The sequence below is a fragment of the Salvelinus sp. IW2-2015 genome, linkage group LG26 (genome assembly GCF_002910315.2).
Source record: "Salvelinus sp. IW2-2015 linkage group LG26, ASM291031v2, whole genome shotgun sequence".
NCBI lineage: Eukaryota > Metazoa > Chordata > Actinopteri > Salmoniformes > Salmonidae > Salvelinus > Salvelinus sp. IW2-2015.
The window spans coordinates 9,734,555-9,750,425 of record NC_036866.1 but is presented as its reverse complement, the minus strand read 5'-3'; the positions used below and the strand labels follow the sequence as shown (position 1 = coordinate 9,750,425).

The following is a 15,871-nucleotide window of genomic DNA, read 5'->3' as shown; positions in this document are numbered from 1 at the left end:
CCAGTCAAGGTGCATGCATCACAAAGCCTCAGGGGTGCCTGCACTGGAATGCAACCAACATCTGTTGGTTCCATCACTGGCAAACAAAACATATAACACAAATCCATGCTTCCCATGCAATCAGTTGTAAATCATGGTTCAAGCAAATACTGGAGTTGATCTGGGTCCCCATTTTATTTTGACAAAAGTTGTGATGTCCACGAGGTGTAGCCAATAGACAACCTGATCAGAAAAAGTACTAATCATTCAAATTCATTATAACTTAATAGAGGATTGAAGACTTGAGATATGGCTAGTTTCAGTTTGTGCTGCTTATTGGTTTCTCTCTTAATGCTTTGTTTGATAAGCTGATAACTTAGCTGCTAAACTGATTAGGCCTACTAGCAGGCAAAACGTGTTGTGATGACATCATTATGATGGTCAGGTTGTATACTGGTCATGTTTAGATTGTATACTGGTTGTATTAACAAAGACCAGTTGGTTGTAACACAGACCAGTTGGTTGTAACAGAGACCAGTTGGTTGTAACAGAGACCAGTTGGTTGTAACAGAGACCAGTTGGTTGTAACAGAGACCAGTTGTTTGTACTAGAGATCAGTTAGTTTTAACAGAGATCAGTTGGTTGTACCAGAGAACAGGTGGTTGTAACAGAGATTAGTTGGGTGTAACCGAGACCAGTTGGTTGTACCAGAGACCAGTTGGTTGTACCAGAGAACAGGTGGTTGTAACCAAGACCAGTTGGTTGTAACAGAGACCAGTTGGTTGTAACAGAGAATAGTTGGTTGTAAACAGAGACCAGTTGGTTTTAACAGAGACCAGTTGGTTTTAACAGAGACCAGTTGGTTGTAACAGAGAATAGTTGGTTGTAACAGAGACCAGTTGGTTTTAACAGAGACCAGTTGGTTTTAACAGAGACCAGTTGGTTTTAACAGAGACCGGTTGGTTTTTAATGTCTGCACCCAAATCCATCAGTTTAAGCTAGAGATATCTGTTTTTTTGCATTGGATGTCTCAATCCACCGCATCCGCCTATGTCACACTTCCGCGTCTGCGGTGAAAGGTGACAGAGGTAGAGCAGTGTTCGTCAGACCATGAGACATCCCGAAAATCGGTCTTCTCACAAAATCGTCTGTAGCATCAGAAAGATTATGACCCCTCTATGGAAAGATGAGACCCTCACAAGCACAATGGTGTTCTCTGTTCTGCTCTACGACCCCCACAAGTGTCTTGGGACTCGTCTTAAGTTGGTACAGCCGATCTGCCAACTTTTGTCTGTAGCATCCAAACAGTTTGGGCTACACACTAATAAATCCTTTTTGGTATGACCTTCTTAAAACAAATGCAACTCAAATCGAAAAACACTTGCTTACCTGATTTTAAATGGCTGTTGAGACGTGCGAGCCAAGTTGCTTTAAAGTAGAGAGCATTCACAAGAACCAATCTGGTCATTTTGTGGACAGCTTCCAGCTTCTGGTTTCACAAGCTCTTTCATTTTATCTGTGGAAAAACAATACATACTGTAGCTTAGTATAACCATTTTATGTGTATCATCATTGACAATAATCAAAGTTGAGAGGACTCTACTGTCCGAAAGCACCATGATTTTGGGCCAGTGATGGGCTTCTTCTGTGTTACGTGGACATTCCAAAGTGAAGGGTTCCAGAGGACCTCCTGGGCGGAGGTGATGTCACTCTAGGAGAGATGTATAAAAAGACAGGCAGGAGAGGAGACGGATCCCACTCTCTCTCAGACTCTCCAAACCCTGCTGCAGGAGCCTTCCCTGGTCCTACTTGAAGACGGGGCAGAATTTGGATAAATGACCTGGTCGAACCACACCAGACTTCACACAGTGGCTCCAGACTTCACATACCTTTACTTGTCAGTTGCCGTAGAGACGTCTAAGGGCAAATAAGAACATGCTGTGGATCCTGGTGTTGGTGATTTCTCTCATTGTGAGCAGTGAGCTAGTAGCTGGTCAGAGAGGTATGTCTATAATCACTTTAGTATCTTTAGTGAGAAGAACTTCATATATACTTGTAAGTAAAAAATGTTGGAGAGATTTGAAAGTCTGGTAACACTTTATAATAACAGTGTCATGAATAAGGCATTTAATAAATTAATTATTATAAATGGTATAAATGCTTATGAATTGTATTGCTTATAAATGCTTATACATGTTTATAAATGTTTACAAATAATTATTTGTATACATGAGTTATTATTAATAGTATATACATAGTTTATTAATGCTTATTCTTGGAAGTTATTATAAGGTGTTTAGAGATCAAATTGTTTTGGCAGCCTGTGATACATGTAAAATAATGTAAAATAAATGTCTTGTCAATGGCACGTAAAATCCTATTCATCTAAAATGCTACGTTTATATGATAATCATCCCAATTGAATGTCACTGTTTTTATTAAGCATATTCCTGAAATAGAACACAATTAATTAATTCAGCATTCATTTACAAAACTGATTTGCTAAGTCTTATCATCTTCATGGCCAATGGGCTGATTCATTCAGCAGCTTATGCTATTGAGCAACTTGTCAAATCACACTGGTAGTGTCATTGGTAGTGTTCACACCACTATTTCTGGAGCCTGTTTGCTAGGAATTCATTCAGAAAACATTTCAGCTCCTAATGTGAAGACCACACTTCCTCTCCTCCATGCTCAAGAGATGTTGACACAATACAGATCCCTAAGGACTTTTCCTAGGTCAAATAATATATCTAGTAGGTTTCTATTGGAGCAGCATGACAGTCCCCACATACCAGGTTATCCCAGCATCCTATTCATCTGGGACACCTCTTCCTGGGTAAGGCCCAGACCTCATGTCCTGTAAATCTAACATCCACAGGAGTCCGTAATTAAGCCTTAAAGTGAGTGACCTTGCCATGATTCTTGCCAACAACTGTGAAACCAAATCAGACTCCAGTATAGTATCTGCTCTGTTCTTTCCAMGCTCCTATTCGAAATCTTTCACATTGAAATTAGTGTGAAAAATTCAATCAATTCCTTATCGATCCATATTTGAGACAAATTGGTTTTGCAGCAGTATGAAAAAGCATTTGGCACAAACCCCACGACATGTAAGTCTCTGTGTTTGAGTATGCATGTGATTCAGGCCAACGGATAGTCTTGGAATGCCAGCTCTTGTGGCAGGGGGATAGTAGCGCAGAGGCAGAGAGCCCACTCAGGTAGTAAAGATGATGAATGGGGAAGTGGATTATGTTGTTTTATAGAAGGACATCTGCATAGTTCATCCCCAACTCATTGCTCACTGATGACTTGAGTCCAACACAGATGTGCTTCCAAAACAATGTCACAAGAAGAGGAATGAGGTAGAAAAAAAGGGTTCTAAAAAGTTTCTTCAGCTGTCCCCATAGGATAACCCTTTTTGTTTCAAGGTAGAACCTATTTTCGTTCCAGGTAGAACCCTTCTGGGTTCCATGTAGAACAATCTGTAAAAAGGATTCTACATGGAACCCAAAAGGGTTCTACATTAAACCAAAAAAGTATTATTCATAGGGTTCTCTTATGGGAACAGCCAAAGAACCCTTTTAGGTTCTAGATAGCACTTTTCTTTTTTAAGAGTGTATGAGCATGAGCTTTGTGATGTGACTAACATTCTGTTGCAACATGAGGAGGACTTTGGTGGGGTTGACATTAGTTTGAGTTGATCTTAGCATCCTATGATGATAACACCCCATTCACCTAAAATGTCTATTCTTCGTGTCAACTGACTCGTTCTTTGACTTTGGTTGAAACGTAGTATACTGGAATAAGAAGTATGATCTGTCCATTGCTAATGTGTCGCTAATACAGTATTATGAAATATTTCATTTTCAGATGGAGAAATCATCAATCAGATCAAGGGAACAAATCAAGCTCTGGCTGAGATCAAAGAACTGCTGAAGCAACAGGTAAAGCCGCTGTTTGGACGTACAGGGCAACTCTCTGTGAGGATGTCAGGTTCAGTACACAGTCCCATACAGTTTAATAATGTGAACTAATAGTGTCTTTGTACCTCCATGCAGATCCAAGAGATTGTGTTCCTGAAGAACACAGTGATGGAGTGTGAAGCCTGTGGTGAGTAGCCAAGCCAGCCAGCAGAAATAGATATGCCAGTTGGATGGCAGTAAATACTGTGGTGTAGCATGCTCGAGCTCTTTCAGGCACATAAAACAGTTACTGTATTTTGAATACAGTACATACATGAATAAGTACATATTTAATATATAATTATGTATACATTCCACATAGTACATTACACCAATATATCAACAGCATGATTGCTATCTCAATTGTMTGTAAATATGGTACATTTATCATATCATTGGCTCTCATGTACTTTTGAATATATACAGTACATAAATCAACATATTCATATTTAATGGAAAATGTAAACAACTAGAAAATGCCATGTTTTTTAATTGTATTTATTTTGCACTTATTTTACCAGGTAAGTTGACAGAACAAACTCTCATTTACAGCAACTACCTGGGGAATAGTTACAGGGGAGAGAAGGGGGATGAATGAGCCAATTATGTTTCATTACCTCCAGTAGATGGAGACATTGTACAGGAGAGCGCTACAATTCAGAACATTAATTCAGGTGGTCTACTTGGCTGATGGTTGACTTATCACCCTCTTCCCCCTAGGTATGCAAGGTCCCCCTCGCCCCTCCTGTGACCCTAACCCCTGCCACCCGGGGGTAAAGTGCATTGAAACAGCTGGGGGCATCAAGTGTGGCCCCTGCCCTGAGGGCATGGTGGGCAACAGTACCCGCTGCATGGATGTGGACGAGGTAGGACACTTGCGTAAACACCCCCCCCCCCCCAAAAAAAAATGTCACCTAGTATTCTGTAGCGGGCCTAAATTGAAACACGATCATGTACTCATAGTATGTGTTATTGTGTATTACACAAGTTATTGTATACGTTGGTTTTAAATCAACTGTTAAAGTGTCTGTTTTCATTATATCTCAATGGCAAATTCTAATATCTATTGAAGAGTCACATTTCGAACATATTAATACACTCTCTCTCCTCTGCTCCTGTGTAGTGTGTGGTGAAGCCTTGCCACATGGGTGTGCGCTGCATAAACACGTCCCCAGGCTTCCGCTGTGGCCCCTGTCCAACTGGCTACACCGGCCCTCAGGTGCAGGGAGTAAGCCTCTCCTACGCCACTAAAAACAAACAGGTAGACATTTTGGCTCAAGCAAAAAGCTTATGAGCTTGGCATTGGCAACATGTAAGGTTTTGTTTGATGATATATGCATTATGGCTTTCTTTTTTGTATTTGAATTCTACCCAGGTCTGCAAGGACATCAATGAGTGCGAAGGACCCAAGAATGGAGGTTGTGTGGAAAATTCCAATTGTGTAAACACACCTGTAAGTATCAATAATAACCAATCAATGCCACTCAAATACTGCATATTATTAGAAAATCCAGAGGTCTTTCCTCTGAGGTCTTGAGGAACTAAGTTTACAATGTGGTGGCGGTGTTTGTTGTTGTTAGGGCTCGTTTAGGTGTGGCCTCTGTAAGGCAGGCTATGTTGGGGATCAGCGCAAGGGCTGTAAGCCTGAGAGAGCGTGTGGTAATGGCCAGCCCAACCCCTGCCATGCCAGCGGAGAGTGTATTGTCCAACGAGATGGGAAAATAGAGTGTCAGGTAATGGGATACAATTATGTTGCAATGGATCAATGTGAATATGAATACAGCCTAAATGTATACTGTGCCTTTAATACATGTTGTCTATAGCGTTCTGTTGGATGAAGATTGTTCTCTATTGATTCTGCTGAAATGGAATTTAATGTTAATCGACATTTCATATACAGTACAGTCCATAACTCTGTCTTTATCCTGATTCACAGTGTGGGGTGGGATGGGCTGGCAATGGCTACTTCTGCGGATCTGATATTGACATTGATGGCTTCCCTGATGAGAAACAGGAATGCGCCGAGAGGAACTGTGCCAAGGTAATACACTATTATCACCTTGAAAAGACAAAGGAAATCTGTGACTATACTATTTCAAACAGAAAGAAAAATCTAAAGCAGAAAAATTAAGTCACAGTCATGTGTTTTATATACAGTGGGGCAAAAAAGTATTTAGTCAGCCACCAATTGTGCAAGTTCTCCCACTTAAAAAGATGAGAGAGGCCTGTAATTTTCATCATAGGTACACTTCAACTATGACAGACAAAATGAGAAAAAAAATCCAGAAAATCACATTGTAGGATTTTTAATGAATTTATTTGCAAATTATGGTGGAAAATAAGTATTTGGTCAATAACAAAAGTTTATCTCAATACTTTGTTATATACCCTTNGCCTTTTATTGTCCCCAGCACAAGGTGCACCTGTGTAATGATCATGCTGTTTAATCAGCTTCTTGATATGCAACACCTGTCAGGTGGATGGATTATCTTGGCAAAGGATAAATGCTCACTAACAGGGATGTAATTAAATTTGTGCACAACATTTGAGAGAAAGAACCTATTTGTGCGTATGGAACATTTCTGGGATCTTTTATTTCAGCTCATGAAACATGGGACGCACACCTTACATGTCACGTTTATATTTTTGTTCAGTGCAGTAGTAAAACCTGATACTTTCCCATTACTCTATGATAAATAATGCAAGTGACTTCAATTACTAATTTCTCTGAACAGGGGGAAAAAACATAACCAGATTCACAGGAAATACATGACATAGTATGGAGAAGCAATGCGCAGTTTAATACTACTTGTCAAACAGAGAACTGATACTTTGACCATTGTTTGGGATTCCTAATGTCTAACTTACTGTTAGGAAAAAGTTTGGTCCAAATCAGATGTTGGGAACTATATTTATTAGACATTATTGGACACAGAATCTTATAAATTAAAATGGCCCATTTGGATGCACTCAATTAGTAACATTTCAGAGATAAAATTACAATTCAACAAAATAATGTTTCAGGAATACCAATCTTATCTGTTTTTAACTACAGAAAGAATTTCAGAACAATCTGAGATAGTGTGTATCATGGCTTGCTGAAATTACATGGAACGACTCGCTGGCAACATGCAAGGTTTTGCTTGAAGATGGAAGATTTATGCATCAGGGCTTTCTTTTGTATTTGAATCCTACCCAGGTCTGTAAGGACATCAATGAGTGCGAAGGACCCAAGAATGGAGGTTGTATGGAAAATTCCAACTGTCTGAACACACCTGTAAGTATCATTAAAAGTCGATGCCACTCAAATATAGATCTCATTAGGAAATCCAGAGGTCTTTCCTCTCTGAGGTTTTGAGGGGAGGGGAAACTAAGTGTCTGCTGTGGTGGTTGTGCGTGTTGTTGTCAGGGCTCGTTTAAGTGTGGCCCCTGTAAGGCAGGCTATGTGGGGGATCAACGCAAGGGCTGTAAGCCTGAGAGAGCGTGTGGTAATGGCCAGCCCAACCCCTGCCATGCCAGCGGAGAGTGCATTGTCCAACGAGATGGGAAAATAGAGTGTCAGGTAATGCGATACAATTCTGTTGCAATGGATCAATATGAATTTTAATACAGCCTAAATGTATACTGCTCCTTATATACATGTTGTCTATAGCATTCTTTTGGATACAGATGGCTCGTTATTGATTCAGCTGCTGGAGCTGAAATGGAATTTGAATGCGAATTGACATTCCATATATAATACAGTACAGTCCATAACTTTGACTTTATCCTGATTCACAGTGTGGGGTGGGATGGGCTGGCAATGGTTACTTCTGCACCTCTGATATTGACATTGATGGCTTCCCTGATGAGAAACTGGAATGCACCGAGAGGAACTGTGCCAAGGTAATACACTTGAATGTCCTTGAAAAGGCTGTGGAAGTCCACGACTATACTATTTTGAACGCAAATGGAAAATAAAGTGGAAAAACTAAGTCATTGTCATATGCTTTATATACATACTTTTAGGATAACTGTCTAACAGTACCCAACTCTGGCCAAGAGGATGCAGACAAGGATGGCAAAGGAGATGCCTGTGATGAGGATGCAGATGGCGATGGAATCCTAAATACACAGGTTACTGATCTCTTTCTCCAGCAACTGATGTTTTGCTGTGTCATGTTTACGGCAGGTCTTTACACTGATTTGGTATCTTAGTGTAAAGACAGGCTCTAATGCCTCTTTGGTAGGACAACTGTGTGCTGGTGCCAAATGTCAACCAAAGAAATGTGGACGAAGATGACTTTGGAGACGCCTGTGACAACTGCCGTATGATCAAAAACAACGACCAGAAAGACACTGATATTGATAGACTGGGTGACGAATGTGACGAAGACATTGATGGCGACGGTCAGTATGCATGGACAGTATTTGACCGTGACAAGACTAATTCTGCTATTGCTGTAATACATGTCAATTGACATATGACAAAGATAATCTTCCCTACTACAGGAATCCCCAATAACCTGGACAACTGCAAAAGGGTTCCCAATGCTGACCAGAAGGATCGAGATGGGGACAAAGTCGGAGATGCCTGTGACAGTTGCCCTTACGTTCGCAACCCTGACCAGGTCTGGTTTATTATTGGCTGTACTTGTACACATTCTAGTCATTTCAACATGTTGTACGTAACAGCACAACAAACTTTGGTTTGTTTGAATGATATTTATGTTTCCACAGTTGGATATGGACAACGACTTGATCGGAGACCCTTGTGACACCAATAAGGACAGGTATAGTAGTGTTACTAGCTTTCTTGCCACCTCCCTGCCTTTAACCATTGTAGGCCTGTGCGTGTCGTTCCAATCTATTGGTACTCCATTATTAAAAATGACCTTCCAAATATTATTTTATATGTTATGTAATGACTTTGGATCAATACTTACACTTTCAGAAACCCACAACAGTGAGAAATGTAAAATGGTCTCCAATGCTGAATCCTACCCCAGCCATCTCTCTGTCTTGGTCTCCTTGTGTTTTTCTCTACTATTCTCAGTGATGGTGACGGTCACCAGGACTCTCAGGACAACTGCCCTGCGGTCATCAACAGCGCCCAGCTGGACACGGACAAGGATGGCCTGGGGGACGAGTGTGACAACGACGATGACAATGATGGTATTCCTGACCTTCTGCCCCCGGGACCGGACAACTGTCGCCTCATTCCCAACCCTCTGCAGGAGGACTCTGACGGTGAGTCTAGCCGTTTTTCAGCCCAGTTTCAAAACAGTTCTCCAATATATCCGTGTCATTTTGACATTAATGTTATCCTGTGTCTTCAAAGTCACAATTTGCTTCGATCTTCTTGTTACAGGTGATGGGGTTGGGAACCTGTGCGAGAACGACTTTGACAACGACACCATCATCGACAGCATCGATGTGTGCCCGGAGAACGCTGAGGTCACTCTCACAGACTTCAGGGCCTACCAGACAGTGGTGCTGGACCCGGAGGGAGACGCACAGATAGACCCTAATTGGGTGGTGCTCGATCAGGTATTGATGCATGCATTAAATCTAATCTAATCTAAGTCAAAGGGTGTTACAGTGTATACAAATCAGTGCCAGGAGACATGTTAACTGCTTAAGTTCCATCGTTTTCTCTGATTCTCTTTCCACAGGGAAGAGAGATCGTCCAAACTATGAACAGCGACCCTGGACTGGCTGTTGGTAAGAATAACAATTACACTGTGTCTCACGTTGGATTCATTCAATAAACCAATTTATGTACCTTCTGAAACACACCTTGACCCAAACTCACGCCATTCCCTCAAGGTTACACGGCTTTCAACGGCGTTGACTTCGAAGGGACGTTCCATGTGAATACGGTAACAGACGACGACTATGCAGGCTTCATCTTTGGCTACCAGGACTCTTCCTCCTTCTACGTAGTGATGTGGAAACAAGTTGAGCAGATCTATTGGCAGGCCAATCCGTTCCGAGCTGTGGCAGAACCAGGGATACAACTGAAGGTAAAACGAAATCCTATACGCACATACTATATATGACTTATCCAGTCGTAGTAAAAGTCACGTTCATATACAAATTCATGCAAACATACCACAACTCGGTCAATAGTCTGACCTACACACAACTCGCCCTTGGTAGGGAATACTCATAGGGCCAGTTTCTTAGACCAAGATTAAGTCTACTCCTAGACTAAAAACCAGCTCAATGGAGAATAGATACATTTTCCAGTTGAGCTGAAGTATTAAAACACCTGCCCAGATTGATACATTGGAGAGATCCACAGTTATGTAACATTGGTGCCTATGCAATTGTGTTGACAACTAGGCTGTAAAGTCCAACACGGGACCAGGGGAAAATCTACGTAACTCCCTGTGGCACACCGGAGACACCAGTGACCAGGTGAAGCTGCTGTGGAAAGACGCCCGCAACGTGGGCTGGAAGGACAAGACCTCCTACCGCTGGTTCTTGCAACACAGGCCCCAAGATGGATACATCAGGTAGTAGGCTGCTATCAGACACAAGTCATAGGTGTTTTATGGCCTTTGGCGCAGTTTGACATTTATGACATGACATTGTCCTTTGATAATACACTCAATTTTAATTTGTGGCATTACGTGTACAACTGATTGAACTGACAACAGTTTATAAGACCACATGCTGTTGAAGTTGAACAACATGAAATTATTTTCATGCATGTTTTCTCTTATCATCATATTATCCATATGGTATTCTTTACCACAACATCTTTCAGTTCTAACATACAGTACCAGTCAAAAGTTTGGACACACATACTCATTCAAGGATTTTTCTTTATTTTTACTATTTTCTACATTGTATTGTAACTATGAAATTACACATATGGAATCATATAACACATATGGAATCTCTGGTGACTATGGATTCTCGTTCAAGTGCTGTTTGTAAATCCAAATGTTGTAACCCTCGATCTAGACTTGCCATTATCTTGCTGCTTCTATTGTCTGGAAATTGTCTAACCCAGGTCCTGACATTCTTACCCCTGCCGAATTAAGTAGTCAGAGTGGCCTGAAGTTTTTGCATATACATGTAAGAAGTCTTCTGCCGAAGCTTGATTTTGTGGTTATATGGATAAAAACTGCCGACCATGATGTATTTATGCTTTCTGAAACCTGGCTTAAAAAATCTATTACAGACAAAAATATTGGCATAAATGGTTACAATGTTTTTTGTACAGATGGTAAATCTAAGGGTGGTGGTGTTGCTGTATACGTAAAAGACAAGTTCTCTGTGGTTTTCTGACTTCTGTTACTAAACCTCAGCAATTTGAATATCTGTCTTTCAACCTAAACCTTGGTGTATCTTTAAATATGGTTGTATCTTGTTGTTATAGACCTCCATCTACTACTGCTGGCTCTCTGGATTGTATTTTCGAATTGTTATCACAGAATGTCAATTCTGAGTTTGTCCTGATGGGTGATCTGAATCAGGACTGGCTAACATCTAGCTCTGATCAACTCAAAATTCTATGCAATACCTATAATCTCACTCAGACTGTCAACAGTGTAACTAGGTTGAATATAAAATGTCCTCTGAAATCCTCTTTGATTGATTTGATCTTAACCAATACTCCTCATCGTTTTAATGCTTCTGGTATTTTTGCAAATGACATAAGTGATCACTGTGCTATTGCCTGTGTGAGAGATGGTAAAATTCCTAAGAAATCTCCACGTGTYATTACGAAAAGAAACTGGAAGCGGTTTGATATTCAAAGTTTTTTACATGATGTATTTAGCATTGAATGGAATAGAATGGAATTAATACCTGATGTTGAACTAGCCTTTTCTTACTTCCACAACGCATTCCAGGATGTATGCAATAGGCCCCTTTTAAAAAATGCAGGACTAAGGGCAAAGAGAACCCTTGGTTTACTAAGGAATTTACAAAAATGATTGTTCTTTTCTTTTTTAGTCAGGTCGGTAAATAAATATCAATTACAGTCCCATTCTCATTTGCTTCTAACAGTACCAAAAATTAGAACAGGTCATGGTAGAAATAGTTTTAGTTACTTAGCTCCGTGGTCCTGGAATTCTCTCCAGAACATTTTAAAATGTGATGATCTAGTTTCGTTGGTGAAGTTTAAACACTTGTTCGATGTACATATCATAGAAGAGTGTAATTGTCTCTAACGTAATATGTAATTGTTGTACTGTATCTGTGTTTATAGTTTTGTTTAATGTTGTGTTAGTGTATGTAAGTTGTTTTGTCTGAAACATTGTTCCCCCTGCTGCTATTGGACCAGGTCTCTCTTGGAAAAGAGATGTCATCTCAATGAGAAAAACCTGTATAAATTAGGTCAAATAATACATTTTAAAAATGTAGTAACCAAAAAAGTGTTAAACAAATCAAAATCTATTTTATATTTGAAATTCTTCAGAGTAGCCACCCTTTGCCTTGATGACAGCTTTGCACACTCTTGGCATTCTCTCAACCAGCTTCATGAGGAATTCTTTTCCAACAGTCTTGAAGGAGTTCCCACATATGCTGAGCACTTTTTGGCTGCTTTTCCTTCACTCTGCAGTCCAACTCATCCCAAACCATCTCAATTGGGTTGAGGTTGGGTGATTGTGGAGGCCAGGTCATCTGATTCAGCACTCCATCACTCTCCTTCTTGGTCAAATTGCCCTTACACTGCTTGGAGGTGTGCTGGGTCATTGTCCTGTTGAAAAGCAAATAATAGTCCCGCTAAGTGCAGACCAGATGTGATGGCGTATCGCTGCAGACTGCTGTGGTAGCCATGCTGGTTAAGTGTGCCTTGAATTCTAAATAAATCACTGACAGTGTCACCAGCAAAGCACCCACACACCATCACACCTCCTCCATGCTTCACGGTGGGAACCACACATGCGGAGATCATCCGTTCATCTACTCTGCGTCTCACAAAGACACAACGGTTTGACCTAAAAATCTAAAAATTTGGACTCATCAGACCAAAGGACAGATTTCCACCGGTCTAATGTCCATTGCTCGTGTTTTTCTTGGCCCAAGTAAGTCTCTTCTTATTATTGGTGTCCTTTAGTAGTGGTTTCTTTGCAGCAATTCGACCATAAATGCCTGATTCATACAGTCTCCTCTGAATAGTTGATGTTGAGATGTGTCTGTAACTCTGTGAAGCATTTATTTGGGCTGCAATCTGAGGTGCAGTTAACTCTAATGAACTTATCCACTGCAACAGTGGTAACTCTGGGTCTTCCTTTCCTGTGGAGGTCCTCATGAGAGCCAGTTTCATCACAGCACTTGATAGTTTTTGCGACTGCACTTGAAGAAATGTTCAAAGTTCTTGAACTTTTCCGCATTGACCTACTTAAAATATGTCTTAAATGTCTTAAAATAATGAGGGACTGTTGTTTCTCTTTGCTTATTTGCGCTGTTCTTGCCATAATATGGACTTGGTCTTTTACCAAATAGGGCTATCTTCTGTATACCACCCCTACCTTGTCACAACTGATTGGCTCAAACACATTTGCCAGCAGCATACCACCCTGCATACCACTGCTGGCTTGCTTCTGAAGCTAAGCAGGGTTGGTACTGGTCAGTCCCTGGATGGGAGACAAGATGCTGCTGGAAGTGGTGTTGGAGGGCCAGTAGGAGGCACTCTTTCATCTGGTCTAAAAAACATCCCAATTCCCCAGGGCAGTGATTGGGGATGCTGCTCTGTGTAGGGTGCCGCATTTTGGATGGGACGTGAAACGGGTGTCTTGACTCTCTGAGGTCATTAAAGATCCCATGTCACTTATCGTAAGAGTAGGGGTGTTAACCCTGGTGTCCTGGCTAAATTCTCTATCTGACCATCACAGTCACCTAATAATCCCCAATTTACATTTGGCTCATTCATCTCTCCTCTGTAACTATTCCCCAGGTTGTTGCTGTAAATGAGAATGTGTTCTCAGTCAACTTACCTGGAGAAATAAAAAAATTAAGGAAAGAAATTCCACAAATTGCCTTTTAACAAGGCACATCTGTTAATTGAAATGCATTCCAGGTGACTAATTCATGAAGCTGGTTGAGAGAATGCCAAGAGTGTGCAAAGCTGTCATCAAGGCAAATGGTGGCTACTTTGAAGAATATTAAATATATTTTGATTTGTTTAACACTTTTTTGGTTACTACATGATTCCATATGTGTTATTTCATAGTTTTGATGTCTTCACTATTTTTCTACAATGTAGAAAATAGTAAAAATAATGAAAAACCCTTGAATGAGGTGTGTCTAAACTTTTGACTGGTGCTGTAACTATTCTGGTTCGAGATGGTCATTCTTTGGCTGCATTTACACAGGCAGCCTAATTCTGATCTTTGCACAATTATTGGGAAGATGCAGCCTTTGTCATATTTTTGTGTTCCTTACTGGTCTCCCTATGTGTTTGTGTGTGTCATGTTCAGGGTGCGTTTCTATGAGGGTCCTCAGCTAGTGGCAGACACAGGCATCATCATAGACACCACCATGAGAGGAGGCAGACTGGGCGTCTTTTGCTTCTCTCAGGAGAACATCATCTGGGCTAACCTACGCTACCGCTGCAATGGTGAGCAGCACACTAATGCCGAACCCCCCGCCCCTTTAGAATACTCTTTTAACAAGCAGGAAGTAGAGGAGAATGAGGACCTTAGGGAATCAATTACGAAATGATTGCCTTGCAGAATCACGATAATATAATTCCTGTATTATGAAATAGATGAAACTGGTCTCTGGCTAAAGAGGAACTGCATTGACCTATGTTTTGTACCTGCTTCTATGCCTTCACATTAGCWTGAAGTGATACCGTGGCCGCATTTATATAGACTCCATCTAAATGACCTCTAGGTACACAAGACTAGTTTGAGGTTTCAGAGAGAAACACATTTGAGGCAATCAGCAGTTGAAACAATTAAGTGTTTTCCCCACCCCTTTTTCGGTAAACAGCTGAGGGATGGGGCTAGAAGAATATAACCACTCCAAATTCATATACACCGTTATGGATGCAAGGACTGATATCCATGATATCAACATTATAGTTTCAAACATGGTTTGAGGCTATATAGTATGTTTACATTTACTTTGTTTATAAACAGAGTAAAACAGGCTTATAATTTGGGTTCTGATGCAGTACGATAGTTGAACTAAGCTTAAGTTATGTTATATTCTTTAAGAATCAATGGGTACATATCCTTAATTTATGAAAAAAATGGATGCAGCAACTGCAGATTGCCCCTTTAATTATATTGGTCTGTTGGTTGTTTGGTATTGTAAAGACATTTGGACGTACTACAGACACCAACTAACTTACAGTATAACTAATTTACAGTAGGTAGGCCTATTGCCATGCACGGATTCCATATTGACTTATCTCGCCCTCTCCCTTTAGATACAATCCCTGAGGACTTCGATACATACCAAGCCCAACAGGTCCAGCTGCAGTTCTAACAGGGCATCTGCCCAAATGAAGAGTGAGAAGACAATGCATCTACAACCTCAACATTCCGGAACACATGTCTCCCAGATGAACAGTACAGTGTTGCATCTTAAATGGCACCATATCTCCTATATAGTGTACTACTTTTGACTAAAGACTATATAGGGAATAGGGTGCCATTTCAGACGTACCCAGTGAGATATCACTCAGCAAAATGGCGGCTGACATATTGATCACCACCAGCAAAGACAGAGGATTTTCCTGTCTGACATTTGCTCCCCAATAATTCCAGTTCTCGGGGGACTTTTCTGTCTACTACTACTCTGTCACCAATATAGAAATGTGAAAATATGTTTGTTTTTTTATAATCAGGGTGTTGCCAGTAAATGTTTGTTACATTGTGAGGGGACCCTATAAAAATAAAAACATTTGATATGCATTAGATTACATGTGATTAATTATTACTGTTGAGTGCCCTAGAAATAAATGTTGAACTACA

The 15,871-nt window shown here is 40.6% G+C and overlaps 1 protein-coding gene across 2 annotated transcripts; it reads left to right on the top strand.

Moving 5' to 3' along the window:
• The first annotated feature begins 1,640 nt into the window (after window positions 1–1,640).
• Window positions 1,641–15,816, top strand: LOC111952917 (thrombospondin-4). 2 transcript variants are annotated; one of them, XM_023971936.2, is made up of 19 exons: window positions 1,641–1,981; window positions 3,853–3,926; window positions 4,041–4,092; window positions 4,665–4,810; window positions 5,068–5,205; window positions 5,320–5,397; window positions 7,354–7,506; window positions 7,725–7,829; window positions 7,953–8,060; window positions 8,174–8,333; window positions 8,436–8,554; window positions 8,664–8,716; window positions 8,980–9,173; window positions 9,295–9,473; window positions 9,599–9,647; window positions 9,753–9,949; window positions 10,272–10,444; window positions 14,366–14,505; window positions 15,325–15,816. In XM_023971936.2, exons 1-19 carry the CDS (start codon window positions 1,915–1,917, stop codon window positions 15,381–15,383), a joined length of 2,244 nt encoding a protein of 747 aa, XP_023827704.1. In that variant the 5' UTR covers window positions 1,641–1,914; the 3' UTR covers window positions 15,384–15,816. The 2 variants fall into 2 exon arrangements, with proteins under 2 accessions (XP_023827704.1, XP_023827703.1); XM_023971935.2 differs by lacking the exons at window positions 7,354–7,506; window positions 7,725–7,829 and adding exons at window positions 5,525–5,677; window positions 5,881–5,985 and having other exon boundaries at window positions 1,648–1,981.
• The last annotated feature ends 55 nt before the right edge of the window (window positions 15,817–15,871 follow it).

Bases quoted from the DNA above. Each gene is read 5' to 3' on its own strand.
- LOC111952917 (XM_023971936.2), top strand. From the start codon at position 1,915: ATGCTGTGGATCCTGGTGTTGGTGATTTCTCTCATTGTGAGCAGTGAG. The intron at 3,927-4,040 runs GTAAAGCCGCTG...ACCTCCATGCAG, and splicing joins AAGAACTGCTGAAGCAACAG to ATCCAAGAGATTGTGTTCCT. The intron at 8,717-8,979 runs GTATAGTAGTGT...TACTATTCTCAG, and splicing joins TGTGACACCAATAAGGACAG to TGATGGTGACGGTCACCAGG.